Source organism: Peromyscus leucopus, chromosome 1 (genome assembly GCF_004664715.2).
Source record: "Peromyscus leucopus breed LL Stock chromosome 1, UCI_PerLeu_2.1, whole genome shotgun sequence".
Taxonomy (NCBI): Eukaryota; Metazoa; Chordata; class Mammalia; order Rodentia; family Cricetidae; genus Peromyscus; species Peromyscus leucopus.
The window spans coordinates 184,776,523-184,802,943 of NC_051063.1; the positions used below are offsets into that span (position 1 = coordinate 184,776,523).

General features: G+C 52.8%; 2 protein-coding genes across 5 annotated transcripts; one reads left to right on the forward strand and one right to left on the reverse strand.

Annotated features, from left to right (window-relative positions):
* Positions 1-402: 402 nt before the first annotated feature.
* On the forward strand, positions 403-26,263 carry Ppp6r1 (protein phosphatase 6 regulatory subunit 1). Of its 4 annotated transcripts, none has more exons than XM_037202139.1 (24): positions 404-556; positions 10,804-11,036; positions 14,653-14,839; positions 14,923-15,060; positions 15,140-15,205; positions 15,744-15,856; positions 15,951-16,064; positions 16,303-16,465; positions 16,555-16,707; positions 16,794-16,928; positions 17,639-17,703; positions 17,817-17,932; positions 18,027-18,112; positions 18,224-18,313; positions 18,391-18,488; positions 21,220-21,277; positions 21,363-21,538; positions 23,730-23,866; positions 23,958-24,090; positions 24,218-24,288; positions 24,397-24,478; positions 25,170-25,280; positions 25,370-25,432; positions 25,518-26,263. In XM_037202139.1, the coding sequence occupies exons 1-24, from the start codon at positions 518-520 to the stop codon at positions 25,519-25,521; spliced, it is 2,631 nt and encodes an 876-aa protein (XP_037058034.1). In that variant the 5' UTR covers positions 404-517; the 3' UTR covers positions 25,522-26,263. The 4 variants fall into 4 exon arrangements, with proteins under 4 accessions (XP_028718138.2, XP_037058034.1, XP_028718140.1 ...); XM_028862307.1 differs by lacking the exon at positions 404-556 and adding an exon at positions 846-1,459; XM_037202140.1 differs by lacking the exon at positions 404-556 and adding an exon at positions 2,278-2,364.
* On the reverse strand, positions 1,616-10,887 carry LOC119087302 (vegetative cell wall protein gp1-like). Its single transcript, XM_037202142.1, has 2 exons — positions 10,805-10,887; positions 1,616-2,365 (listed from the first exon to the last, which is right to left on the reverse strand). Exons 1-2 carry the CDS (start codon positions 10,809-10,811, stop codon positions 1,764-1,766), a joined length of 609 nt encoding a protein of 202 aa, XP_037058037.1. The 5' UTR covers positions 10,812-10,887; the 3' UTR covers positions 1,616-1,763.
* Positions 26,264-26,421: the final 158 nt, after the last annotated feature.

Genomic DNA, 26,421 nt, shown 5'->3' on the forward strand with positions numbered 1-26,421 from the left:
CAGCCCAGAAGAGACAAAAAAAAAAAAATTACTGACAGGCTTTAATCCATTAAAGCCATTTGAGAATTAAGCGGTGGAAAAACAACAACAACAACAACACTAGGTTCCCCGAAAGACAGAATACACACAAACAGGACAGGACTCAACTTCCCCGAAATATAACTTCCCCGAAATATAAAGTGCCAATCTGCTGCTTTCTAGTCCTTAACAGCTGACCTCTACAATGGGCACGAAAGAGGGCATGAAAGTTGGGGTAAACCGAGGCTCCGCGCTAGCAAAGGCCCTTAAGTGACGGAGTCCCGGCGTAAGGGCTTGCTCCCGGTTGTGACAAGAGAAAGCTCTGTGCAGCCGCTGGCAGCAGTAGACGTCGCTTGGGCACCTGCCTAAGTGGGGACTGAGATCAGCCAGGCGAAGGCGTCCGCGACCAGCCCGGCTGAACAAAAGCAGCCGGCTTCGGGCGGGGACGAAAAGTGGGAATGGGATCTCCGGGAGTGGACACCAGCGGCAAGGCAGAAGCATGATTGGCGGAGACGGAACCACAAATGGATTTCCGAAGGTAGCTGTCAGGGCGAAAGACGCTGAAACCGAATAGTCATAGAAAACGGGGTTCTGGGTGCAGCGGCGCCTGCGCAGTCTCCCCCCCCCCCCCCCCCGGGTTGATTCAGGAAGCAGAACGTTGGCAACGGCGGGCACAGGCGGCGGCGGCGGCGGCGTTCCGGAGTGGGCGGGGCCTGGGCGCCAGGCTCCAGGGCGCACGCGCACGCGCCGGGCGGACCGAGCGGCCCCCTTGGCGCACCTGCGCACGGAGAGCGGCCGCGAGAGGGCGGGGCCTGTCTCCTCGGGTCCTCCCGCGCTCGGGGCATTGTGGGACGGTGGCGGAGCTAGCTGTGCGTTGGAGGCCCTGAGCTGGACGGCTGGCTGCTGGGCCGGGGAGACCCAGCCGCTTCAGGGGACGCCGAGGTGGAGGAGACGGGCGCCGGCTCTCGGGGTCGCGCTGCAGCCGCCGGGGCTGCGGAGGCCTTTCCCCACCCCGTCCCGCCGGCGCGCGTGTGTCTGTGTGTGCGTGCGTGTGTGTGTGTGCGTGTGTAACCCGCGGCGACTCCCCTCGTCGCCCCTGCTCCCTCGGAGGCGCCTGCGCAGGCCTCGCGTCGGCCGCCGAGCTCTGCCGTGGAACGAGCGCGCCGACTTTGTCGCGACGCCCCGAACTCGTCGACGCTCGGCGGTGAGGCAGGGGGATTCCCTGTGACCGGAGGGCGCTTGCGCGGCTCCGCGCGAGCTCCGGCCCAGGCGCCTGCGCGGGGGCCCCCCACCCCTCCCCACCTCCCCACCCTCCCCACCCCCGGCGCCGCCCCCGCCCCTCATAGCCGGCCCCTCGGCAGGGCCGGAGCCGCCGGCGGCGGGGCGGCGGGGGCGCCCCGATGAGCCCCGAGTGCGAGGAGCCGCCGCCCCCTCCGCGCAGGTGAGCACCGCGGCCGCCCTCTCACGCCGTCCGAGTTCTTGCCTCCCCGTCCCCCGGAGCAGCCCCCCGGGTCGCTTAGTAGCCTCCCCGAGGCTCCCAGCCACTTGTCAGTGTCGTCAAGTCTATTTCCTGTCGCCGGGCCCGTGTCTGCCTCGCTGTCATCGTCCCCACCCCACCTTCCGCGCCCCCCCCGAGGGTCCCCGCTGAGTCTCGGGGACTCTCCGTCCTTGCCGCCCTCCCCTCTTCTCCCTGCGTGCAGCCCACCACCCCCATTTCTCCCCGCGGGGATCTGCGTCCCCTCCACCTAGCCTTCTGACTCAGCTCCCCTGGGACTCCTCGGGCCCACTGCCCCGTCGTCGTCTCCCTCCTCCCGAGCGCCTTCCTCTTTTCTGCCTCCCGCCTTCTCGTCTCCCGGGTCGCCCCTTTTCATTCTCATCAGCATGGCCTGGGCTCGGGAAGGCAAGATCGAGCAGGTTTTCCCTTCACCGTGGCCGGGGCCCGTCCTGTCCCTGGCTGTCCCTAGCGCCCCGTGGCGAGGAGGCCCTTGGCAGGCACTGTTCTTGGGTGCATTCGTGGGCACTAGTGTGAGCGGAGTGAGGCCTGTTGAGGGCAGGCCCTGGTGGCTTGGGGCTGGGTCCGGGAGGGGGTGGTGAGCAGGAGGTCCTGGCACTGTGTCTGCCCGGGGAGCCACAGGCAGAGTTGGGCAGTCACAATGACTGTGTGTTGTGATGGTGGTAACCCAGGGTGCTGTGGCCGCAGAGTGGGAGGGACTGACTGGTGCGACCGGCCCGATGGGTGGGGATGGGTGGCTTTTCTCTCGAGGAAGGCCGAGGCGGAGTTGACAGATCCAGAGTGGGAAGAAGGGCTTTCCAGGTGGAGGAAACAGCACGTGCAAATATGTGAAGGTGGGAGCACTGAAGGAGTCAGGAGTCCGTGGGGTGACGCGGGGTGACATGTCGAGAGGGTAAAGGGCAGAATGCCTTGGCTGGGACGTGTGTCCAGGGCCTTCGCTGACCTGTTCGAGGTCTCCTCTTTTTCCCCCCTTCAGTGGTGGTACTGGGGCTCAAACCCAAGGTTTCCTGCTGCTGGCAAACGACTCTTACCTCTGAGCAGCAGTCCAGCCTAAGCCTCCCTCCCCTATGACTTTTAAGTTGTGAGACAGTATCTTACTACGTTATTTAGACTTGCCCTGAACTCGGTCTGCAGAGCCAGTGGGATATCGACTCGACAATCCTCCTGTCTCAGTCTTCCAAGTAGCTGAGGTTACATGTTTATGTTACTAGGCCAAGGTGGTTAGGGTCTTCTTGATCACTCTTAATATACAGAGGCAACTTTACTGAGGGCGTGCTACCGTTAACACCTCCCTGGAAGGCAAGATGTTTCTGGAAAGGAAGCTGAATTGTATGTCAGGTGTGGTATGGGTTGACGGTTGTAAAACTGTAACGGGTTGCTTCCATCTTAAAGGCAAGGTCCTGTCAGCACCAAAGCCAACGTTGCAGGGGCTGGGTTGCTTCAACAGTACACTCTAATGTGTGCATTTTGAATACCTAATGTGGACAGTTTACATGGGAGCACTTGCCATGTTCTGCCACATACACTTGGAGTTGTCTTGTGCTGTTTAAAGTGGCTTCTCCTGTGGGGTTTTTTGTTGTTTATTTTCTGGTAGCCTTTGCCTAATTCGATCATTTCCCCAAGTTCAGTGACTCTAGTCCTCTAGTTTTGGGATTGGGATAATGGGGAATTATTTAGAGCAGGATCTTTTGTGAGTTAGATCTAGGTTCGAGTCCTGGCTCTTGCCTTTCCAAGTGGTTTGTTCTTGGAGAAGCTATACAGGCATTCTGTACCTGTTTGTTTTGTGTAAGTGGGCCAGCAGGAGGGCTCTCTGTGTGGGGTGGTTTGGGGATTGAGTGCAGGGTTTGCAGGTGCCTGTCAGAGGGTAAGGCACAGCAAGCGCACCGCATCGGGAGCTCTTAGATTTCCATGTCTTCGTAGTTCTCAGTAGGTATGATGTGTCCTTTAGGGGACATTTGGCACTGTTTGGAGACCTCTGGTTGTCGACTACAGGAGATAGGAGGAGGTATGTGTATCCCACCCAGGAATGCTCTCACTTGTCTTCTGATATACAGGGCAAATAACTGTCCAGTCCCAAATGCGTGGTGTGAATGGGGGAGGGAGCAGGGGAACACTGCTACCCTGCTTTATTGCTTAAACATCTTGTGTACTTTGTGCTTCTATGTGATGTGAGCTGTTGAGTATTTTCCTTTATATCCATCCTCTTTGGTTGTTTGCTTTTGTTGGGTCATGTGGCCTCTTTTATTCCATTGAAGGAAAGCAACCTCATCCTTTTTTTTTCCCCCTACTTTGGGATCTCTGGCCAAGTGACCTTCAGAGATCACTTTCTTCTCTCTGGCTTCAGTTTCCATTAATCCAATAAGTACTTTTACTTTTTATTTTGAACCAGAGTCTTGTGTAGATCCACCTGGTCTCAAACTCACTATGTAGCCAAGGGTGACTTATTTCTATCCTCCTGTCTCTACTTCCCTAATATTAGGATGGCGGTGGTGGTCCACTGTTGGAATTCTAACTCAGTGCCGTGTGCATGCTAGACAAACACCTTGGCAGATGAACTACATCCCCAACCGCCAACAAGCACTTTGGTTTTGTATCTGGCAGTATGTTAGATCCTAGGTGACATCTCTAGAGAGTGTCAGGTGCCTGGACATAGCTGTCTTTTCCTCACAGCTGAGGCATATATGCGCTCATAGAGTGACTAAAGGGATGCTTTGAATGGCGGCTTGATGGGGGGTGGATTTTTGGAGGAAGTGGTGTCAGTGTAGAGGCCTGAAAGTCTCAGGAGGAGGTAGTCAGACCCAGAGCTCGCAGGGCAGGTAGAGGGTACAGCCCCCATCCTGAGAGCAGTCAGTCTGGCTCAGCTGCTGAGTGCTTCTGCCGTTAGACTTGCTGCAAGAGAGAGCTGAGCGGCCTGGGTGCTTAGAGTTGGTGCCCAGTACTGGCTGGGGGGAGGCACACCCATGACTGACCAGGACTTTTTCTTTGCACATCAGTTTTATGAACTCTTCTCCAGGAAGGGCTGCCTTACAGTAACCTCACTGTAAGATATTTCTCAGAAGAGGAAACAGACTCAGTGGAATTAGGTCCTTGGCTTTCATTTTGGAGAGAGAAAATTCCAACCCTGGTCAGGTGTAGTGGTATGTTCTTATAATCTTAGCTTCTTAGGAATCTGAGGCAGGAGGATCAGTTGAGCTTGGGAGTTTGAGGCCAGTCTGGACAAACACATGGAGATTTGAACTTAGGTCTTTCAAAGTTTAGTTTAGTTTAATTTTGAGATAGGATCTTGCTTTATAGCCCAGGCTTTTCTCAACTTCCCAAGTCCTGGCCCATCAGTCCTGGTTTCCCCTCTGTGTTTCTAGGGGCTATTGCACATCTCTTCAGTAGGCTGTTCCGTTTCCCCTTTAAACCTGTGGGCCACTCCAGTGGATGAGTGCTGAGTATAAACCTTCTAGTCTTCTCCCCAGTCCTTAGCCGAGTATCCTTACATTCTGTTTTCTAATCACACCTCCTATGGGGTTGGGTCAGAGTTTCTGTTTCCTCTGGGTGGTTCTAGGATCTGAGGGGTAGGCCCATGCCCATGGTGGTTCTCCGTCTTCTACCCCTCAGGCTTTCCTAAGCCATGGGAAAGTCCCAGCTCATTGTTGCACGTGGCCAGGCCTTTCTGCAGTGGCTCCCTCTCTAAACGGTTGCCCCCGTGCTTGTTTTGCCAGGGTGATGGTGTGCTCTGAAGGCCACCTTGCAGAGCCTGCCCAGAGGTGGTTAGGTTGCTGTTATTGTCTCCTTATCCCTGGTATTAAGTGTCCCAAACCCCTTTTCCAGATTTGGCCAGGAGCTGGCTGTGGCATTAAAAAATAGAGGCATGATCCACCCAGCCTTTTAAGGAGCTAGCAGGTCTGCTGCTGGTAGCACAGTTTCCTTTCCTCCTAGAACAGCCAGCTGGCCTGGGGGTCTGTCCTGATTCTGGAACCTCTGGGCAGCTCTTCTGAAAGCCCTCCCAAAGGGTTCTCTGCCCTTGTCTCCCAAGCTGGAGGGGTTGGGGGTAGTTAGGGCAAGTATGGAAGAATCGGCAGATCAAGAACCTGCCCGTGGGTTTCCTGGTAGACAGTGTTAGAGCTACAGCGGTGGCTGCAGCAGCAGTGGGGACAGGCGGGGACCACCCTCAGGTCTCGTCTGCGCCAGGGAGGAGCAGGTGCGGTGACTGGCAGACTCCTGAGGGGGACAGCTAGCGTCCTAGACCGTAGAACAGCACAACAAACAAGAAGCCAGAGCTGCTCATGTTGGAGCTCATGGAGGAGAGGCAGAGCAGCTTTCGTTTCTAATGGCTTCCTTTCTCATTTATAATTTCCCTTCCTTCCGTTAGCAGCCAGTCTTGGTTTTCAAACCGTCTCTAAAACCAGTGGTTGTCACTTCCGTTTTCATGAAGTTGCTGAAAGTTACACAGGGTGGGGGTGGCAGGGTGTGTGGTGCTGAGGATCTGAATGATCTGAAGAAAGTGCCTAAGTCACGGGCAACTGCTGGGAGCCCCTGCTTTTCTGTTTGAGCACTGTCCCCCTGGTGTAGTGACGGTCTCTCCCTTCTCCTGCTTGAAAGTGTCTGAGCATGGTCTCAGGGCAGCCTGTGGAAGGGTTTGTTTGCCCTACTGCATCAGGACCTGCCTTCCACCTGCATCCCTTCCGCATGAACCCCATACTGACCATTACCTCTAGACTTGTTCCAGTGGCCCCCTACCCCGTTCTCTGGGAAGCCAGCGTGGGGAGAGAATCCCAACCTCTTCACTGGGACAGGTGGTAAGGTTGGAGTAGAGATGGGGATTTTGAGGGGTTGTGAACTAACCGTACCCTCTAACCAGGCATCTTAGAAGTGAGTTTCTGTCAAAAGACTGTAGCATGTCGTATGGATTCTGATCTGTCTCTTGGTAGCTGTGTGGTTCTCTTCCTTGGACCCCTTTTCTAAATAGATTCTGTTGTCAAATGGAACTGACAATGATTCTTTCCCTTTTGTCTTGGTGTGAAGACAACATTCTGAAAGACTCGGTCCTGGCGATAACCACAGATGATGGCTTGGCCTTGCTCCTGACCTGTCTCGGACTGTGGAGAAGGTTTTTTTTTTTTTTGTGTTCTCCAAACAGCTCCACTTCACCACATTTATTTTGTGTGTGCGAGTGTGCATGTACACACACTTTTACCACTGTGTGTGTGTGTAGAAGTCTGAGGACACTTGCAAGAATCAGTTCTGTCCTTCCACACGTGGGAGCCAGGGATTGAACTCCGATTGGTAGTTTTGGCGGCAGCAAAGTGCGTTTTCCTGTTGGCCATCTCACCAGCCCTAAGCCCCACTGTATTAGTAGGGAAGTGTGTCGCTAGCACATGCTCATGAATCTGCCCACCACCCTCTGCATGGAATTCTGCTGGCCACCCTGAAAAAAGCCTTCATCACTACATTCAGTGAGACTCTTCCGTGCTTCTCAATTGGGTGTTTCTAAGAGTCCACCTGGCCCTCTGTCTATCCTCTGGGATCCTCTGGGCTCCCTATCAACTCTCACAGTGCATATCCTTTCTCTGTTCTGTGAACTTGTTGACTGGTCTGCTTGGTGACCCTTCTCCAACCAGGCCTGGCCCAGGCGTTGACTCCTAGCTGTAAGATAGGCAGTCCCCAGTGAGGGTTGTGCTGCAGGCCTAGGTGGGCACAGTGTAAGCCTCCTGCCCAGAGTGTAGCTAGGACTGCCTACCGGGTGTAGAGGCCATAACGGCCCATCTCAACGTGCCTCTGCACCACTGAGGCTCCTTAAGCATCTGCCATCTTCTCACCACACAGACTTGACAGAGTGGGCTTTCTTATCTCAAGGGTGTCGGTAGTGAGGGGTGAGGAAAGGGTGGTCTGAGCTCTCCAGGCACAGCTTTGGTGAGCTTCCCTCCTTCAGGCCAGCAGGTACTTTGTTGGCTGTGGTCTGGCCTCAATATAGTGGCCCTGGGCAGGTTTTGTTTCTGCATCAATGGTTTTGTTGACATATTTATTATTTATTTGCCGCCCAGTTTTTCCATGTAAAGAGTACAAGTCAGTGGTTCTGAGTACATCCATAACTTTGTATAACCATCGGCACAATCATTTTTATTTCATGCTATTTTTTTTTCTCATAGTTTTTTAACTTTTTTTTTTTTTTTTTTTTTGAAGATGGGGGCTGGTACTGAACTCATTATGTAGTCAAAATTGATTTTAAACATCTAGATCCTCCTGCCTCAGCCTCTCAAGTGCTCAGATTACAAGAATGCACCATTGTGCCTGGCTGAGTTTTAAAATGTTAAGAACAAAAAAAAAAAAAAAAAAAAAAAAAAATCACCTCAAAAGGAAACTGTCCCCTTAAGCAATTCCAGTTCCTCTAGTTCCTTAAAACTCGTAATCTCTCTTCAGTCACTGTGGATGTTTGTCTGTTCTGGACGCTTCATAGAATCCCTCACTGCCATGTGAAACGGCCTCCTGTGGAGAGAGGCTCCACGTTCATGGAGGTGAACTTCTTGTTGCTTCCCACCACGTGGTCTTCAGCCGGAAATCAGCAGTCATGATTAATGTGGCGGTTACCCCTTGAGATTATTCTAGTCCTAGGTATGCGCAGATCAGGAGACCTGTCTGCCCCCCCCCCCCCCCCCCCGCGAGTGTTCTTCCGGGCTGGTGAGTCCCCTGTGCAGTGAATGTTTTCTGTGACAAGTGCTTGGTTGGCCTGTGAGTTGCCCTTAGTGAGGAAGTAGGAAAGGTCTGCACAACACGTGTTTCTTATGAAGGAGGAGTTCCTTCACCGTCACCCCACATCTAGGATAACACTCGCAGCACCTGCATTGACCCTGGGACTAGCCTGTCCCTTCCCAACCTGCCTTGAGTGACCTTGTACCTCCTTCTCCTGGACTTCCTCCCTTTGGCCTTGATGGAATGGAGCCAAGGGGTGGTAGTGATTTTACTTTATGAATTTCAGACTGGCAGTCTCCTGCCTCAGGGGCTGAAACCTTGTGACAGCATGGTTTGGCAACATGAAATATGTCTTTTCAGTTAATATTTGTGAGCATTTACAACTAAAGGGTAAGGTTCTGTGTCAGGCAGTATCCCGTGTACTCTTGTAACATAGGAAGACTTTGGAAGAATAGTCTAAATTTTTTTTTATTTATTTTGTATTTTTTAGATTTTTAAGTTTTATGTATATGAGTGTTTGGTCTTTATTTATGTCTGTGCACTACATGTGTGCCTAGTCCCTGTGGAGGCCAGAAGAGGGCATTGGGTCCCCAGGAACTGGAGTTACAGACAGTTGTGAGCTGCCATATGGGTGCTGCGAATTGAACCCGAGTCCTCTGGAAGAGCAAGTACTCCAAACCACTGAGTGGTCTTCAGCCTCTGCAGTCTTTTTTTTCTTTTTTTTTAAAGATTTATTTATTTATTTATTTATTTATTTATTTATTTATTTATCAATCATGTATACAATGTTCTGCCTGCATGTATACCTGCAGGCCAGAAGAGGGCGCAGATCTCACTACAGATGGTTGTGAGCCACCATGTGGTTGCTGGGAATTGAACTCAGGACCTCTGCAAGAGCAGCCAGTGCTCTTAAACGCTGAGCCATCTCTCCAGCCCATCCCCTGCAGTCTTTATTGTCAGGACAGGTAGCTACAAGGGCTTGTTATTGTGTGATAATCTTCTTTCTGGATAGCAGTAAGTGAGCTCTATAGAGGTCAGAGCAAGTGGACCAAGGCTGGGAAAGCCCCTGTGCAAGGAGAATGCTTAATAAGAGACCCTGAAGAATGAGAAGAAGCCAGCACTGGGACAGCCCGCTGAGGGAGACCAAGGCTCAGCGTGTTTGGGAACAGAACGGAATGCAGTGTGTCCAGGGCGAGGGAGGAATGCAGCATGGAGAAGGCTGGGGTAGGTAGGTAGGTAGGTTCCAAGCAGTGCTGGAGAGCAGCATCTGGAGTCCATGGGGCTCCGATGTCTCTTCAGAAAGCTCTCACTGGCCGCCTGTAGTGGAGGAGCTCTTCTCCCTAGGACTGGACTCGGGTTGCCAATCAGTGTCTCTTGGGAAATAATGAGGTCTGTGCAAGAGGAGATCAGTTAGGCAGAGAGCGTCTGGTGTCTGTGTGCCAAGCTGTGGGCACTCCTGGCTGGAGCTGTTCTGTGTTATTTTATCCAGCGTGCCTGGGGCAGCAGTGGCCTCTCCCTCGGGTGGTTGACAAGCCAGCAGGAGACAAGTGAAGAGCAGAAGTTGTGGTCAGGCCTTAACTGTAGCAAGAATCCCACAGATGCTGTCCCTGGGAGGCCTCATAACTTCCTGGGATTCAGTTCTTTCCGTCCTGTGTGATGCGATGCTGTGGCTTGTTGGATCTGTGTACCCAGTGCATGTTGTTGAGTAAGTAGCTGGTAGCACAGGCTGGAACTTCGTTGTTGTCTTGAGAGGAGCAAGGCATTAGTGCAGGTCAGGGGCTCAGGGCAGTGCTGCCAGCTGGTTAGTACCCAGGGTATTCTGGTCTCAGCTAGTTATTGGAGTCAGGGCTTGATAGCTACGCTATTCTCCTGCCGAACTCTTTATCATCATGGGTTTCTTTGGGCCCTGCTTAGTTACTGTCCTGTTCTAGGAGCCCGGACCCCAAGTTTTCTTCTTCTTCCCTGTCCCAGGCCTGGGCGTGGGGTGACGAGAGTCTAGTTGGGCTGTGTTTGTGTGTGTGGTGTCCAGGCAACGGCCACAGCCTCCAGATGAGCATACTTCCTCTCTCCCGGCTGCCACCACCCCACACCTCACCAGGCAGCCTTGGGTGATCTGCTGGGATGGGCAGCAGCTGTGCACTAGAGGTCATGAGAGCATTGGATTTGTTCAGCAAATAAAGTGAATCTGAAGCCAGAAGTTGAGATGATATCCTTGCTCAGATACAGGACAGTGGATACAGGCTCATGGGATGGGCCAAGGTCACTGCAGGCCGTTTAGCTTTTCCTTGCAGGCTCTGGATGGTCCACACTGAGGACTTCATCAGGCCTCAAGCTGAAAATGAAAGTGACTTCTTATACTGCAGGGAGGCAGTCTGGAGGCTGAGGTGGTGGGCTCTGGGTTCCCTGGCAGGATGGGGTGCTGGTCACAGTGCTGAGCACATGTGCTGTACCTGTGGAGCTCCTGTGCAGGGCAGACCCGTGTAGAGTCTGCTCTGGGGCTGGAAGGGGTGTGTGTGCTTGGTCACTGTGGCTGCGCCTTGTCCGTCAGAGGTCGGCAGGTGTGTGTGACAAGTGGATTATGCCCATGCTTGCAGGGCGCCATGTTTTGGAAGTTTGACCTGCACACAAGCTCTCACCTGGACACACTGCTGGAGAAGGAGGACCTGAGCCTGCCGGAGCTTCTGGACGAGGAGGACGTGCTGCAGGAGTGCAAGGTTGTCAACCGGAAGCTCCTGGACTTCCTGCTGCAGCCATCCCACCTGCAGGCCATGGTGGCTTGGGTCACCCAGGAGCCCCCGGCCAGTGGTGAGGAGCGGCTACGCTACAAGTGAGTCAGTCCTTCACTCTCCCTGTACTCAGTAACTGAGCTCTGGGGTTGAGGAGGTGAGGCAGGGAGGGTCAGGCTCTTTACAGGATCGCAGCTCACCCAGTGAATACCCTCCATGGTCCAGTTCTTTTAAAAGTTCTGTATGATAAGACTCTCTAGACATGCTGAGTATGGGCTTTGGGATAAGTCCCATTCACACTTCAAACCTCGACAGGGAGCCAGGTCTCCCTGCTTTCATTTCATTGTTAACCTTTTTTCTTGTTTGTTCTTGTCTTCATTTTGTTGTTTTTGAGATAGGGTCCCATGTAGCCCAGACTGACTTTGAACTTGCTGTGTTGAGGATCACTTTGAATTCCTGATCTTCCTGCTCCCTTCCAAGTGCTGAGATACAATGTATCCACCATGGTTGTATGTGTGTGTGTTGTGTGTGTGTGTGTATGTGTGTGTGTGTGTGTGTGTGTGTGTGTGTGTTCAGGGACAAATGCAGAGTCAGTCTCTCCAGGCTCTCCTTTGACCATGTGAGTTCTGGTGGTTGAACTTAGGTTTTCAGGCTTGGCCTTTGCCTGCTGAGCCAGCTCACCTCCTCCACTTATTTTTGAGACAGGATCTGCGGAATCAGAAGCTGACCAAGTCAGCTTACTGGCTCAACAAGTCCCAGGGATCTGCCTGCCTCTGCCTCCCGATGGCTGGGATTAAAGATGTGTGACGCCACCAACCCCTTTGAAAGTCTTAAAAATGCTTAACTGCTGGCCTTCTCTCTAGTCTCCTTCTCTTTGTTTTCAACTGATGAAGATTTTTGTCAGGGTGATGTAGGCTTGAACACAGCTGTAAGAAGTAGTTGAGTGATCCCAGGTATAGGTTGCTGCTTTCCCAACTGTGATATTTTGCCTGACTCTGTAGGGTTTCACACTGGGATAGTGACGTGGACATAGCATGCCTGGTACCTGCCGAGTCCTTGTTGAAAGGAGGCTTCCTGGCTTGGCTTGTACTCTTCTGCGTATGTTCAGGCTTAGTCACCTGCATCATCACCTGTGTCTGAACCACCGCACCATCCTATGCACTTCATCACCACACAGATTCCTTCTGTTCCTTCGTAACACGCTCCATCCTTCTTAACTCACGCTACTGGTCTCTCTCCTTTTGACTTGGTTGTGACTTGGCTTTTCTCAGCATAGCTTCTGATTGATTTAAACCTGAGAAAAGGTGTCTTTCCTTTGATCCAGATAGCAAGATCCTGCCAGGATTGACTTTGGCCCCCTGCATTCATGATGCAGACACTGGTGTGAGGCGACCTGTGGGGCTCCTGTGCTGTACACCCAGTCCCTGGCTCTAGACTGCTGGCTTTTCATCCGAGACTCTTTGATTACTAATTTCTCTTTTGGATTTTGAGCTTGAGAGTGCAGTGTCTCCATCTGTCTGACCCATTCTTGGTACCTGGCCCCAAGTGTGTGGCGTGAAGAGCTCTGTAGGGGAGAGGGAGTCCATAAGGTGCAGCGGTGACCAGCTGGTGAGGCCGGACCCAGCAGACAGGCCCCAGCAGTTGTGTGCCATCTTGCTGCTGCCCTCCCTTCCCTGGTCTTACATCTCTGCCTCCTGTGTTCATCCTGTTCACTCTGCTGGCCTCTGCCTTCTTCTGTCTTCCCATCCTGGGAACCTTGAGCCAGACAGATGACAGTGAGAGCTGCTGCTTCGTTTCCCTCTTTTTTTTCCCCCCAAGACAGGGTTTCTCTGTGTAGCTTTGGAGCCTGTCCTGGAACTCACTTGGTAGACCAGGCTGGCCTCGAACTCACAGAGATCCGCCTGCCTCTGCCTCCCGAGTGCTGGGGTTAAAGGCATGTGCCACCACTGCCGCCTGGCTCATTTCCCCCCTTGTAGTGTGGGCTGCAAGGCAGTGCCAGCCGTAGAGCTGTGGCCTCTTTGGTCTTGCTGCCTCTGATAGCACTTCTGAGGGACAGAGTCTATAACAGTAGGGTGTCCCTTGCTTCCTGGTGTCTGTCATTTGCCAGCTCATTCCACTGGGCATCTTCTCCTTTGCTCTTCCCTCTGCCCATCCACCCTCATTAAACCTGCATCTAGTGGGCTGTGATCTAGACTCAGCATAGAGAGCTGACTGATGGTGAGGCATCCCTGCTGGCTCTGGGTGTCCCTGCCCTAAACCAAGGAGTCGGTTTTCTAGATGGTGGGGGCTCTTGGCAGAGGTCCCCACAGTTTGGGGCTATACTTGGAGCAGTTGTAGTGTCACGGGGCCCTGGGTGGCACCGGAGCAGTGAAGCTCTTGGAATGTCAAGTACCTAAATGTGTCTGAGAAGAGGAGCAAGGGTTGGAGGTTAGAAAAGGATGCCAGGGCTAGGGTGGTAAGGAGAGGGCCTGAGCTGGAGCAGCATGTGAGCTGGAGCAGCATGTGAGCTGGAGCAGCATGTGGTACTGGATATGGCATTAGAAGAGATGGGAGTTAGTGGGGGAGGGGTCAGGAAATGCAGGAGTTTTAGGATTAAGGTCAATTCAGATGTCACTTTGTGGTGGAGGGAGCCCCAGTGGGTTTTTGTTTGTTTTGAGACAATGTCTCTCTATGTAGCTCTGGCTGTCCCGGTACTCATTATGTAGACCAGCCTGGCCTTGAACTCATAGAGGTCTGCCTGCTCACTGCCTGTTGAGTACTGGGATTAAAGGCATGTACCACCACAATGGGTTCCCACTAGATATTTGTTGTGTTTTTAATTTCAGTTTTCTTTATTTTACTTTTTAAAAAAGATTTTGTATATATAGTGCTCTGTCTGCATGTATAACTTACTGCCAATAGAGGGCATCAGATCCCACTGTAGATGGTTGTGAGCCACTATATAGTTGCTGGAAATTGAATTGAAGACCTCTGGAAGAGTCAACAGTGCTCTTAACCGCTTGAGTCATCTCTCTAGCGCTCTCTGTTTTTTGAGACAGAGTTTCTCTATGTAGCCCTGTCTGTCCTGGACCTCATTATGTAGACCAGGCTGCCCTTGAACTCACAGAGATCCACCTATGCCTTCCAAATGCTGGGATAAAAGGTGTGTGACATCTTGCCTGGCTGTTGTAATTTTTTGTTTCTTTGGGTAGCCTTGGCTGTCCTGGAACTCGCTCTGTAGACCAGGTTGGCCTCAAACTCACAGAGATCCTCCTGCTTCTCCTTCCCCAAGTGCTGGGATTAAAGATGTGCACCACCACCACCTGGCTAATTTTTAAAATTTATTTTATGTGTATGAGTGTTTTGGCTGGAGTGAATCTGTGTTACCAGATGTGTGTGATGAGTGGTCCTGGTGGAAGCCAGACAAAGCTGTCGGATCCCCTGGCACTGGACTCATAGCTGCAGTTGGTTGTGAGCTGCCATGCAGGTGCTGGGCATCAAACACCAAGTCCTCTGGAAGAGCAGCAAGTGCTCTTAGCCCCTGATCTACAACTCCTGCACCCTCAGGGTTGTTAAGGAAGCCTGGGGAGGGCACAGAAATTGAAGGGGACTTTGAGTTCTCTTTTGGATTCCCTTCCTGGACACAGGACCCCTGAGCAGCCCAGGGCTGGATGTGGGGATGAGGTGGGGCCTTCGCCTTCTCTCCGCACCCACACCTATCCTGCGCTCACTTCCCAGGTACCCTAGTGTGGCCTGTGAGATCCTGACCTCTGATGTGCCCCAGATCAACGATGCCCTGGGTGCAGATGAGTCCCTCCTAAACCGGCTCTATGGCTTCCTGCAGAGTGGTGACAGCCTCAACCCGTTACTTGCTAGCTTTTTCAGCAAGGTCATGGGCATTCTCATCAATCGCAAGACAGACCAGGTGCCTGCCGACTCAACATGTGGGTGAGGAGTGTGGGGGGTGGGTGTCAGAACTCTATGCTGTGACACAGCTTGTGCCCCCAGCTTGTGTCCTTCCTGCGCAAGAAAGATGACTTTGTGGACCTGTTGCTTCGGCACATTGGCACCTCGGCCATCATGGACCTTCTGTTGCGTCTGCTTACTTGCGTGGAGCGGCCCCAATTGCGGCAGGATGTCTTCAATGTGAGGGCCTGCTCAGGAGGTGGAGTGGTGGAGTGGGATGGGCTGGCGTATGGTTTAGGAACTTACCCTCTTCCTTCAGTGGCTCAACGAAGAAAAGATTGTCCAGCGGCTCATTGAGCAGATCCACCCATCAAAGGATGACAATGTGAGTGCCGGCTGACCTCTTCAAACTCTTTTATGTTCCACATCCCCTCTGTGCCTTAAAAGATGGGTAAGGGTGCTGAGGATGTGGCTTAGTTGGTAGAGCTTGCTTAGCATTCATGAAGCCCTGGGAAACACATAAACCAGGTATAGTGGTACACACCTATAATCTCAGTTCTCTGGGACTGGAGGCAGGAGAAGGACAGGTGTAAGATCATTCTTTGCTTCCTGGAAAGTTTGGGGTAAGCTTGGGTTACATGAGACTTCCTTGGCAGGGGGTCTTGTGGCATGGGTTAGTCCTCATTCCTTTTCATGGCGGAATAATAAATACCGCATGCTGTGGCTGTACCAAGCTTTGTTTTCCATTTAGCAGTTGATGAGTATGTGGTTGAGCAGTGCTGCATGTGCACACATCAGTGTCTCCGTTCTGGAGGTTTAGGTACTGGCTTCCTCATTGTAGCATGCATCCCAGTGTCTGTCTGAAAGGGCTGGCGGCAGGTGGTTAGCCTGTGCTGCATCCTTCCTTGTTTCCACTTCCCCAGCAACATTCCAATGCATCCCAGTCCCTGTGTGACATCATCCGCCTCAGCCGGGAGCAGATGATCCAAGGCCAGGACAGTCCGGAGCCAGACCAGCTGTTGGCCACCTTGGAGAAGTGGGTTTGCAAGACCAGTGCTGAGGCCTAGGGAGGGACCTGTCCTTGGGGAGTCCTGGCCCTTGGCCCTTTACCCTGACTCCCCTTCCCTCAGGCAGGAGACCATTGAGCAGCTCCTGAGTAACATGTTTGAGGGGGAGCAGTGCCAGTCCGTCATTGTCAGTGGGATCCAAGTGCTGCTGACCCTCCTGGAGCCTAGGAGGCCAAGGTAGGGTGCCCCTGCCTGCATCTGCAGTCCCTCAGAGCCTCAAGGCCGAGGTGGCCATTGTGCAGAGATGTGGGTAGTCAGATATATGGTCCTCCCCCAGCCAGGCCTGACCTCTGCCCTGCTTGTCCGACCTGTCAAAGAACTCCAGGTGTTCAGGGCACAGGAACACTGTGGTGTTCCTCTGGCCGGTTCTTGTGGCCTGTGAGGCACACTGTGCCTCATCCTGCTCTCTCCACAGGTCTGACTCTGTGACCATGAACAACTTCTTTAGCAGCGTGGATGGGCAGTTGGAGCTCCTGGCCCAGGGGGCCCTGGATAATGCAGTATCCAGTATGGGTGCCTTGCATGCCCTGCGTCCCCGGCTTGCCCGCTTCCATCAGCTCCTGCTTGAGCCTCCCAAGGTGGGGGACTGGTTGTTGTGATTCTAGAGGGAAGTGGGGGTGGAAGAGAAGTACCCTGTGTGCACTAAGCATCCCTTGTTCCTGTGTAGCTGGAGCCTCTCCAGATGACATGGGGCAGCCTGGTCCCACCCCTGGGTAACACAAGGTTACATGTGGTCAAGCTCCTGGCCAGTGCTCTGAGTACCAACGCTGCTGCCTTGACACAGGAGCTCCTGGTGCTGGATGTGCCCAACACCTTACTGGTACAAGGGATATAGGATCAGGGGCCAGGGAGGCGGAGATGTGGGCAGAACATTTCAGATACCAGCCCCTGTCCCCACTCCCTCAGGACCTCTTCTTCCACTACGTATTCAACAACTTCCTGCATGCTCAAGTGGAGGTGTGTGTGAGCGCCATGCTGAGTTCCGGGCCCCCTCCAGACAGCAGCTCTGAGACACCTGTCCCAAACCCTATCTTGAAACATGTAAGCTGGGGCTCATGTTCCCCTCCCTCTGGGGACCTGGTACCTTAGGACATACCTTCCCAGAGGCCTCCCACTTGGAAGCATCAGGACCTAGGACGGGTATGGGATACACAGTTGGGGAGAAATGGGTATATACTGAGGGCCAGTGAATGCTGTGACTTGGCAGTGGAGAGTGGGACACTAGGAGCAGGTGAGGGGCTGAGCCTGGTGGGTGCCTGTGTACGCTCCATGTGAGAAGTCAAAAACTCAGGTACGGTGGCCCACACCTTCATCCCAGACCTGGAGACGAGGATCTCAACTTAGGTGTCTAGCTTAGGCTACATAGTGAGATCCCGTCTCAGGGAGAAAAAAAGAAAAAAAATAGGGCTTGGGCTGTAGCTCATTTGGTTAGTGCATGCCTAGTGTGCATGAAGTTATGGATGGTCCCTAGCACAACATAACAAAGCAGGTGTGGTGATGCACTTGGGAGGATCCAAAGATTATAGTCATCTTTGACTACCTAAAGAGTTTAAGACTAGCCTGGGCTACATGAGACCCTGTATCAAAACGGGGCTTTAAAGCAAGCCAGACACTGGTCCCCACCCTTCCTTCCTCTGCTTGCTTGCAGGCCTGGGGCCTGGTGAGGTTGGCTTGCTGTGGAGAGGCCCCTGCCCTGCGTGGGCTCTGCAAGGGTAGCTGTCCCCAAGCCAACTCCTCTTTGCTCTCTGCAGCTCCTTCAGCACTGCCGCCTGGTGGAGCGCATCCTGACGTCCTGGGAGGAGAACGACCATGTGCAGTCAGTACTCGCCACTTCCTGTGGGGAAAATAGGGCGGTGGGAGGGTGGTTGGGGGCCTGGGTAGCCCTGACATCCAGCCTGTCACCCAGCTGTGATCTCCACTCTCAACCAGGTCTGGAGGGGGCCCAAGGAAAGGCTATATGGGCCACCTGACTCGGGTGGCCAACGCCGTGGTGCAGAATGCAGAACAGGGGCCCAATGCTGAACAACTGGGGCAGCTACTAAAGGGTGAGGCTTGGGGCTGGCTGGAGAAGCAGCTTGGAGAGGTGGGTGTTGGAAGCTCAGGTTCTCCCACCTCACACTCTCCTGTTCCTGTACTCAGAGCTGCCAGAAGATCAGCAGCAGCGGTGGGAAGCCTTTGTGTCAGGACCCCTGGCTGAGACCAACAAGAAGAACACAGTCGATCTGGTGAGGCCTGATCTGCTGTCTCACCCATGCCCCTACTTCTACAGCTGCTTGCCTTGCCCTCGTCTGGGGGCTTGAGCTGGCCCTCAGGACTCTCCTTCATCCCATCCCCAGGTGAACACTCACCACCTGCACTCCTCCAGTGATGACGAGGATGACCGCCTCAAGGAGTTCAACTTCCCTGAGGAGGCTGTCCTGCAGCAGGTGGACCTGGGCCTGTGCAGGGGGAGGAGTCGGGAAGCACAGCTCCCTTCCAGCCCTGACCTCCATGACTCTCGTAGGCTTTCATGGACTTCCAGATGCAACGCATGACCTCAGCCTTCATTGACCACTTTGGCTTTAATGATGAGGAATTCGGGGAGCAGGAGGAAAGTGTGAAGTAAGTGTTTCTCGTGTGAAAACGGGGCTCTGCCTTGTGACGCATGTGCCCTGTGCTGCCTGTGGTCACAGTGCCGCCTGACCTCAGGAGGGGGTATATCTTGCATCTTTTCTTGAATGTTCATCTACTTGTGCAGCCAGCAGCCTCTGTTTCTGGGCATAGCCCAGCTGTGGCCTAAGACCCGGCTCTGGAGTTATCTTCCTTCCCACGATGAAGGTCCTGAGAATGGGACATGAAGGTTCCTCATGGTGAGGGTGGTGAGCAGAGTGTACGGTGTAGGAATGGTGCCTGAGTGAGAGAAGACAGTCTTGATGAAGTCTTGATGTTTCTAGGGAAAGTAGAACCTGGTTGTCAGGTGGCCGAACTCTGAGACTATGCAGTTGGGTGGAGGAGCTGGCCTTGGGGAGCGTGGAGTGGACATCTGGGTCATCGCTTGTGGTGGTCCGGGATGTTCTCCCATTTTGTAATACTTCCGCCCTTTGAGCAAGCTTATCAACTATATGCACCCAAAGAGACGAAGTCCTGGGAATTAGCCAGACTGAGCCTTGTCAGGGTCCTTATGCTGAACATCTCTGGAAGCATTGTGGTGGACAGCAGTCTGCTGTGGCTTCAGTGTCCCCTTGGATACAGCCATGGAATCCTGTGTTGGCTGCTTCTCTGCTTTGTGTCTAGCCTTATTTTAGTCAGAGGCCTTCATTTGGTCCCTTGGGGAAGATGCTCAAGTGGAAACTTGACTCCATCCTCATGGGAGTGGGGCTGGTTTCTTGGTAGATGGAGTTAGGTAACTAGTTGTACTTTTGAGACAAGGCTCTGTTCCTGCTTTTCCACCAAGATAAGTCACAAGGAGAACGAAGCTCTTCAGGGTTAGAGCAGGGAAGGTACCTAGTCAGCAGTGTCCGGGGAAGGTGTTCTGTAGTCCTGCTGGGGGACACCAAGTCTGCTGAGGGGCAGTGCAGTGTAGCATTGGCTGGGCCGCTCCACTCGACTTGCTGAGAGCCTCAGCTCCTCCTTTTGGGGAGTTAAGGACACTCCCTCGTAGAGTGGAGTGTATTGCTGCTGAGTATTCATGAGCCTGAGATGGCCCCTTGGGAAATAACCCCAACCTGTGTACACGATGTGCATCTGTGTATCGTGTTCTTACCATGTAAGGGTAGAAAGGCATCTCAGTAGAAAAAGCAAAAAGCCGGATGTGGTGGCACATTCTCGTAATTACAGTACTTGGGAAGTAGAGGCAGGAGACTTAGGAGTTCAAGGTCATCCTCAGCTTTATAGTAAGTTCAGGGCTAGTCTAGGTAGGCTCATGAGACAGACACTATCTCAAAACAAACTTGAAAAAGTGGGTAAAAGACAGAAAGTCACAGGCTCTGCTAGGAGGAGGAGAAGCTGATGGGTTCTTTTAGAGAGCATGTGGATACTTCGGTGTGTGGGTTTCATTTCATGTGATTTCTGTGGGGCTGTCCGCTAGAGCTGAACAAAGATGCCTGTGCACTGACTGGCTTGTCATGTGCCCACTGTGAGGCGCTCCCTGCCGGCAGCACCCGCTGGGTAGTTCAGACAGTTAAGTCTTCTTACTGGTATCCCACCCTCATGGTTGGGAGTGGTGGGGCCCTGGCAGCAGTGTGTTATTAATCTTCAAAAATGGTTATGTTCCCGTGTTTAGCATTTGAACATACTGTAGGCTTATCAAAGGTCAGGCAGGGGTCATGTGTCAGCTACTCCAGCCGGTAGGTACCTTGACTCTGGTGGGGTCTGGCTGGGAAGGTCTTGAAGCAGTTTGCCTCGTCGGCTCTCAGTGTCGTCTGTTTTCCAGGAGTGTGGCACCGGCCCCGTGCCCTTCCCTCTAGCACTTGCATCCTTGCAAGAGAGGGGGTGATGGTCACAAACTCAAGGCCACAAACCCTGGCAGGAAGCGACAGGTCCCCCTGCATTTCTGGTAGCAGTAAATGGTACTGGTGTAGTTAGAGCCCCTTCCAGAGTGTGGCGGAATAGGGTGTGTCGTGCTGATGCCTTTCAGTTGTTGGCTTTGTTGCGTGGTAGTTATGAACAGCAGATTGATAAAGCCAGAGCTGTTGTTATCAGGAAACATGGGTGGATGTGTAAGCTTTTACAAACTAGGTTGTAGGTAAATCCTTAAAAACACGCTTCCAGGTAGATTCCGTTTCATTGATTTTACAGATGATGAAATGAGATTTAGGAGTGCCAAGTGAGTCGCTGAGGCTGCTCCACAGACAGATAGGATTCAGACCATCCTGCAGAGCTTCCTGCATGGCAGGTCACCTGAGTCCCTGTCTTGAGCATCGAAGGGAGCTCTGTTGTTTTGTCTTAACATTTATTTTAAGCTTGTGTGTATGAGTTTTGCCTGCATGTGTGTATGTGTACCACATGCATACAGTGCCTGCGGGATCCAGACGAGGACGTAGAATCCCCAGGAATTGGAGTTATGGATGGTCATGAGCCACCACACGGGTGCTGGGAACTGAGTCCAGGCCCTCTGCAAGAGCAACAAGTGTTTTTGACCAGTGAGCCACCCCTCCAGTCCCAGGAGCTGTGTTTCTATGTTTAGGGAGGAGATGAGGACACTTCCCTTTAGTGTGATTATGCTGAGAATATGTCCGTTAGGTTGACTTCCTTCTGTGACCTCAGAACGCTGTGAACCTTAGGCAGGAGGTGACTTGCACAGTAATGAGGGTTGCTGTGTGAGAATATGTCTCACTGCATCTCTCTTCCCCAGTGCGCCATTTGACAAGACTGCCAACATCACCTTCTCCTTAAATGCTGATGATGAGAATGTGAGTGCTCCCTGTCCTGTGGTAGTGGGTGGAGGGTGTAGAGGGTCACAAGCAGTACAGCATATCCTCCTGCCCTGCCCTGCAGCCCAATGCCAACCTGCTTGAGATATGCTACAAGGACCGCATCCAGCAGTTCGATGACGAGGAGGAGGAAGAGGAGGAGGAGGGCCAAGGCTCAGCAGAGTCAGATGGAGAATATGGCGCCTGGCAGGGCAGCCAGCCATCGAGGGTGTCCCATGCAGGCCAGCCCCCCGGTGTCCGGTGAGTCTTCCTCCACGTACGCCTAAACCTACGCACTCACACACACCAAAGGCAGAGGCTTGTAAGTGCTGGACTGAGGCTGGAGGTGAGAAAAGTCAGTGTGGTGTGTGTTAGTTGGGTGGTTTCAATCACAAGTGGTAGAACTCAGTTCAGATTAAGTTGGGTACGAAATGAAGAAGGCACCATTATTTACCTGTGCTCCTGAGTTCAGATGGTGCCACACAAGCTTCCCTTTCTCCCCTTTCTGGAATGAGAGATGATAAAACCCCTCTCAAATTAGATTATCAGCTTTGTATGGATAATTTTTTTTCTTCCTTTTTTTTTTTTGTCTGATACTCAGTGTGATCAAATTAATTCATGTCAGAACTTTTGCTGAGATGAACACTCCCAATGCATGGCCTGCAGCACTAAGCTGTTACCTCATGACTGGATCTGAAGAACGGTTGTTTGTGTTAATGTTATAATTGATATGTAGCATGCATACAGATAAATGTACAGACCTAGTGTTTGCAGCCAGACGGAATCACTCAGTCTGAATCTAGAGCCAGCAGCAGGACCCGCCCTCTCCTCCCTCTGTGCCCACATGGCTGCTGTCCTCTCTGCCATGGGCAGCAGTGCCCATGACGTCGTCGTCGTCGTCGTCGTTGTGCCCACTCTTTAGAGTCATACAGTATAGGGGAAGGGTCCTATATTTGAAATACTTGTCACTAGGATGTTTTGAGGCAGCCTCCTGACTCTAGGAATACATGTGTGTGCCACAACCCAGAGTTTTACTCTGGGGTTTTTATTATTAATTATTGTATGGGTGCACAAGTGCCTGGGTGTGGTTGCAGTGTGTGTGTGTGTGTGTGTGTGTGTGTGTGTGTGTGTGTGTGTGTGTGTGTGTGTGAGTGTGAGTGTGTAAGAGAAAAGACAGCTTGCAGGAGTCATTCTCTCCTTCCACAGTTTGGGTCCCAGAGATTGAACTCAGGCAGTCAGACTTGGTGGCAGGTGTCTTTATTTACTAAGCCATCTTGCTGGCTTGAATGCACATGCACAGACATTTGGATAGATTCCTTGTGCAAAATGGTAGATTTTTATTATGACATTTTAGTATATGTTGTTAACCTTTCTGACCCTCCTTATTTCCCCTCCCCTCTTCCCAACTAACTACCTGCCCTCTTTTTGTGTCTTTGTAAACTCTAGCTTATTTCCCTTAACAGGATGGTCTCTGTTATCCTGCAGATATCATAATCTCATTCTTTATGGCTAAATAAAACTCAAACCTCTTTTTGTGTGTAGATCACATTTTGTCTAGTCCTCTGTTGATGAACACTGAGGCTGATGTTATAACTCGGCATTGTAAATAGTGTTGTAATAAACAACTCTACAGGTGTCTGTTCTGTGCTGACTTAGATTCCTTATGTGTGTACCCAGAGCCACCTTACAGAGTGTAGTGGATCTAGCATTAGTTTGAAAAAAAAAAAACCCCCCCTCCTCTCTCTTTTTCTTTCCTGACAGGGTTTCTCTGTGTAGTTTTGGAGCCTGTCCTGGATCTTACTCTGTAGACCAGGCTGGTCTCGAACTCATAGAGATCCACCTGCCTCTGCCTCCTGAGTGCTGGGATTAAAGGCGTGCGCCACCACTGCCCGGCTGCTCTCTCTTCTAAATGTTACACTGTACTCACCTTTATTACACCTGTTTACATATGTACATACGTGCTTTAGGAGGTAGGCTCTGCATAGGAGGGATGGCGTGGTGTTTTCTTTGAGTTTGGGTTACCCTAGTCCTCTCTTCCTCCTTCGTGTGCATAGGCTGTTGGGATTCTCTTCATGGCTGCACCCTGTGTCATAAGCATTCAGACTGTTTTTAGAACAGCCAAGGGTGCTAGGTGCTGTTCTCAGGATATGGCAGTGGTGTTTGCTGGCATTTCTAGATCTTGTGTTCTGGGGATGACCCGAGGGTGGACAGGCCTGTGTGTTTGGTGACACTGGTGACAGAGGTGACTTGAGAGTTGGTGCTTCATCTCTGCTTGTGGGTGTGACTCAGCCTTCTCCAGCATCTTCACACCCCTGGTTTCCTGTACCTCTCTGCAGAGGCTTCTGTTCCCCACCGTCTTCTGTTGCCATCGGCTCTGGCTCTGGGCTGGGTGGGGAAGTGGGTCGGTCGGCTCTCCCTATATGGTCTCCTAATGAGTTGGTGTCTGAGGCAGGAGTGGAGGAAGCACAGACAGCGAGGATGAGGAGGAGGAGGAGGAGGAAGAAGAGGAGGAGGAGGAGGGGGCTGGCCAGGCCGTCTCTGGAAGGACCAGCCCTTCCTCCTTGCCCAGCCCCAGCCCTCAGCCTTCTGGTAGGTGTTTGGGGGCTTGGGCTCAGGTGGACATGGAGTGTCTGCCTGCTTTAAGCTCACCTCTGTCCATGTTCTCTTACCTCTGCCACAGGCCCAAGTTGGACAGCCACCTTTGACCCAGTGCCTATGGATGCCCCAACAGGACCCTCAGTTTCCAAGGAGGCAGACATATCCTCCACCCAGATCCTGACCAGCCCTCCAGCCCACGATGCCCCACAGCTCAGGTGTGGATGAGCAGGGCAGGGCAGGCGGGTACGGGTCTCATCTGGGAGGTCCTCCCACCTCCTAGTCCTCTCTTAGGCTTGGGTGTTGACCACAGCCACACCTTCAAGCTCCTCTCTTACCTTCTAGGTCTCAGGACCCCACACCCCCCTCAGCACCTCAGGAAGTCACAGATAGCAGCAAAGTAGCAGAGCCCTTGGGTGAGCCAAGCCATACCTTTCTCGTAAGGGCACTGGGACAGCAGCAAGGCCATGTCTCAGCTTGCTGGATGGTGACAGCTGAAATGTGGCCCATCTCTCCTTCCACAGCCCCCTGCCAGGCCTTGGTTAGTGTTGCGGATGTCCAGGCCACTCTGCACGGGATGCGCTCCGCCCCCAGCTCCTTGGACAGGTGACCATTGGTGTCCCATCTGAGCTCTTTGCTGGAGGTGGGGTAGGGGAAGCCCAGACTCCCGCTGAAGTGGATGCTGGGCTCTTGTCCCTGGTTGTCCTCAGCACCAAGCTCTACCTCGAGCTACTATGCCCCTGTGTCCATTCCTTTTTTTTTTTTTTTTTTTTTTTTGGTTTTTCGAGACAGGGTTTCTCTGTGTAGCTTTGCGCCTTTCTTGGAGCTCACTTGGTAGCCCAGGCTGGCCTCAAACTCATAGAGATCCGCCTGCCTCTGCCTCCCGAGTGCTGGGATTAAAGGCATGCGCCACCACTGCCCGGCTTCCATTCCTTTTAATAATTAAATGTTTTAGACAGTGGCACTTAGGGCCCTTGTGACCCCAGAGGTGAGATCGGCTTCCAGGAGGATCAGGGACCACAAGAAGCAGGAATGTGCATGGCACCACAAGCATGTCCTGCAGGGGGATGGCCCCTGAGAGCTGCCAGAGAGAAAGCTGGGGAGGCCTGGCTCTCCCCCAGCAGCTCTGCAGCCCCCTCCTGCTCTGCCATCTGTATGCGCATAGGCTTTCCCAAAGCTCTGAAGTCTCTGCTCTCCAGCCCTGTCCTCCCCTGAGGTCTCTTGTGGAGAGATGGTGTCTTCAGGCAGGCAGAGCCCTGGGAGCATCTAACAGTAGTCAAATTTGTCTTACCTACAGTGCAACCAGAGACCCCTCTACCTCTGTCCCAGCCTTCGAGGCCCGCCAGTCCCCTCAGACCGTGGAGGGGGAGAAGAGCCCAGAACCTTTGGGGCTTTCCCAAAGCCAGAGGTGAGTTAGCCTCTCTGGGAGGTGTTGGGTGGATGGGCAAGACTGGAGGGGCAAGAAATAACCTCCAGGTCTTCTTTCTGTCCTAACAGTGCCCAGGCCCTTGAGATGCCCAATGGCTCTACCCCAGCAGGGCCTGTTTCATCGGGTTCCCAGTGAGTGTGCCTACAGCCTGGGGGTGGTTGGGCAAGATGGGGGGGGGCTCACTGGACCCTCACAAGTGTCTCCCTCTGTTTCCAGGTAGCTGCCCAGCGGCAGCGGTGGCCAAATCCTCTGTCCTTCCCATGGAATCCCCCAGTGGGGCAGGATGGGTCCTTTGGTGGCCCTCTACCCCATTATATCCTACATTCTCTCCTCTGGACTCCAAAGGAGGCTGGTGCCAGGGAGATGCCCTCACCCACCCCCATTTGCACTGAGAAGAGAAACTATGGAGCTTTGTCTCCTAGAATAAAGATAGTCACATAGAGAGAAAGGAGAGAGAGAAAAAAAAGAGAGAGAGAGAAACATATATTATATATTATATATATATATATATATATATTGAAGGAGGAGTAAGAAAGGAAGCCAGGACAATAACTGGGTCAGCAGCTCTGAAGCACAACCTCCCCGTCTGTCCCAGCGGGGACTGGCGCTGGGGTTTGAGGCCGCTGACCCGTGCTCTGGTGCAGATGCTTACACCCAGCCTTTCACTCAGGACCACCTTGGGGTGTAACAGAGGGCATTAGGCCCATATGGCCATGCGTTTGTTCAGACCTTGCACTTCGACCAGGCATCTGGCCCCTGGCCCTGGGGAGCAGGGCTTCCCTGGCAACATCCCCAGAGGCCCAGAACCGGGGATTCTGGGTGCCCAATGCCCTGAGGGTCCCAGCACTGCTGCCAAGTGGCCTTGTCCCAGCTCCTTCCCCCAGGCTGGCGTGAGTGTGCAAGTATGTGTGCAGAGCTTGTGTTTCATACTGCAAATATAAATAAAGGAAGACAGCTGAAGATTTCTGGTGTCGGACCTTGAGTTCTGGGACTCAGGGTTGGGTTAATCTGCTCCACACGGCCTGGAGAGAGCTCCATTCTCTTGGGACTCCCCTGGTGAGTGAGCGTGTGGGGTGGGGAACGCCTGTGCTTACCAGGCAGAACATCAGGTCTTGTTGAC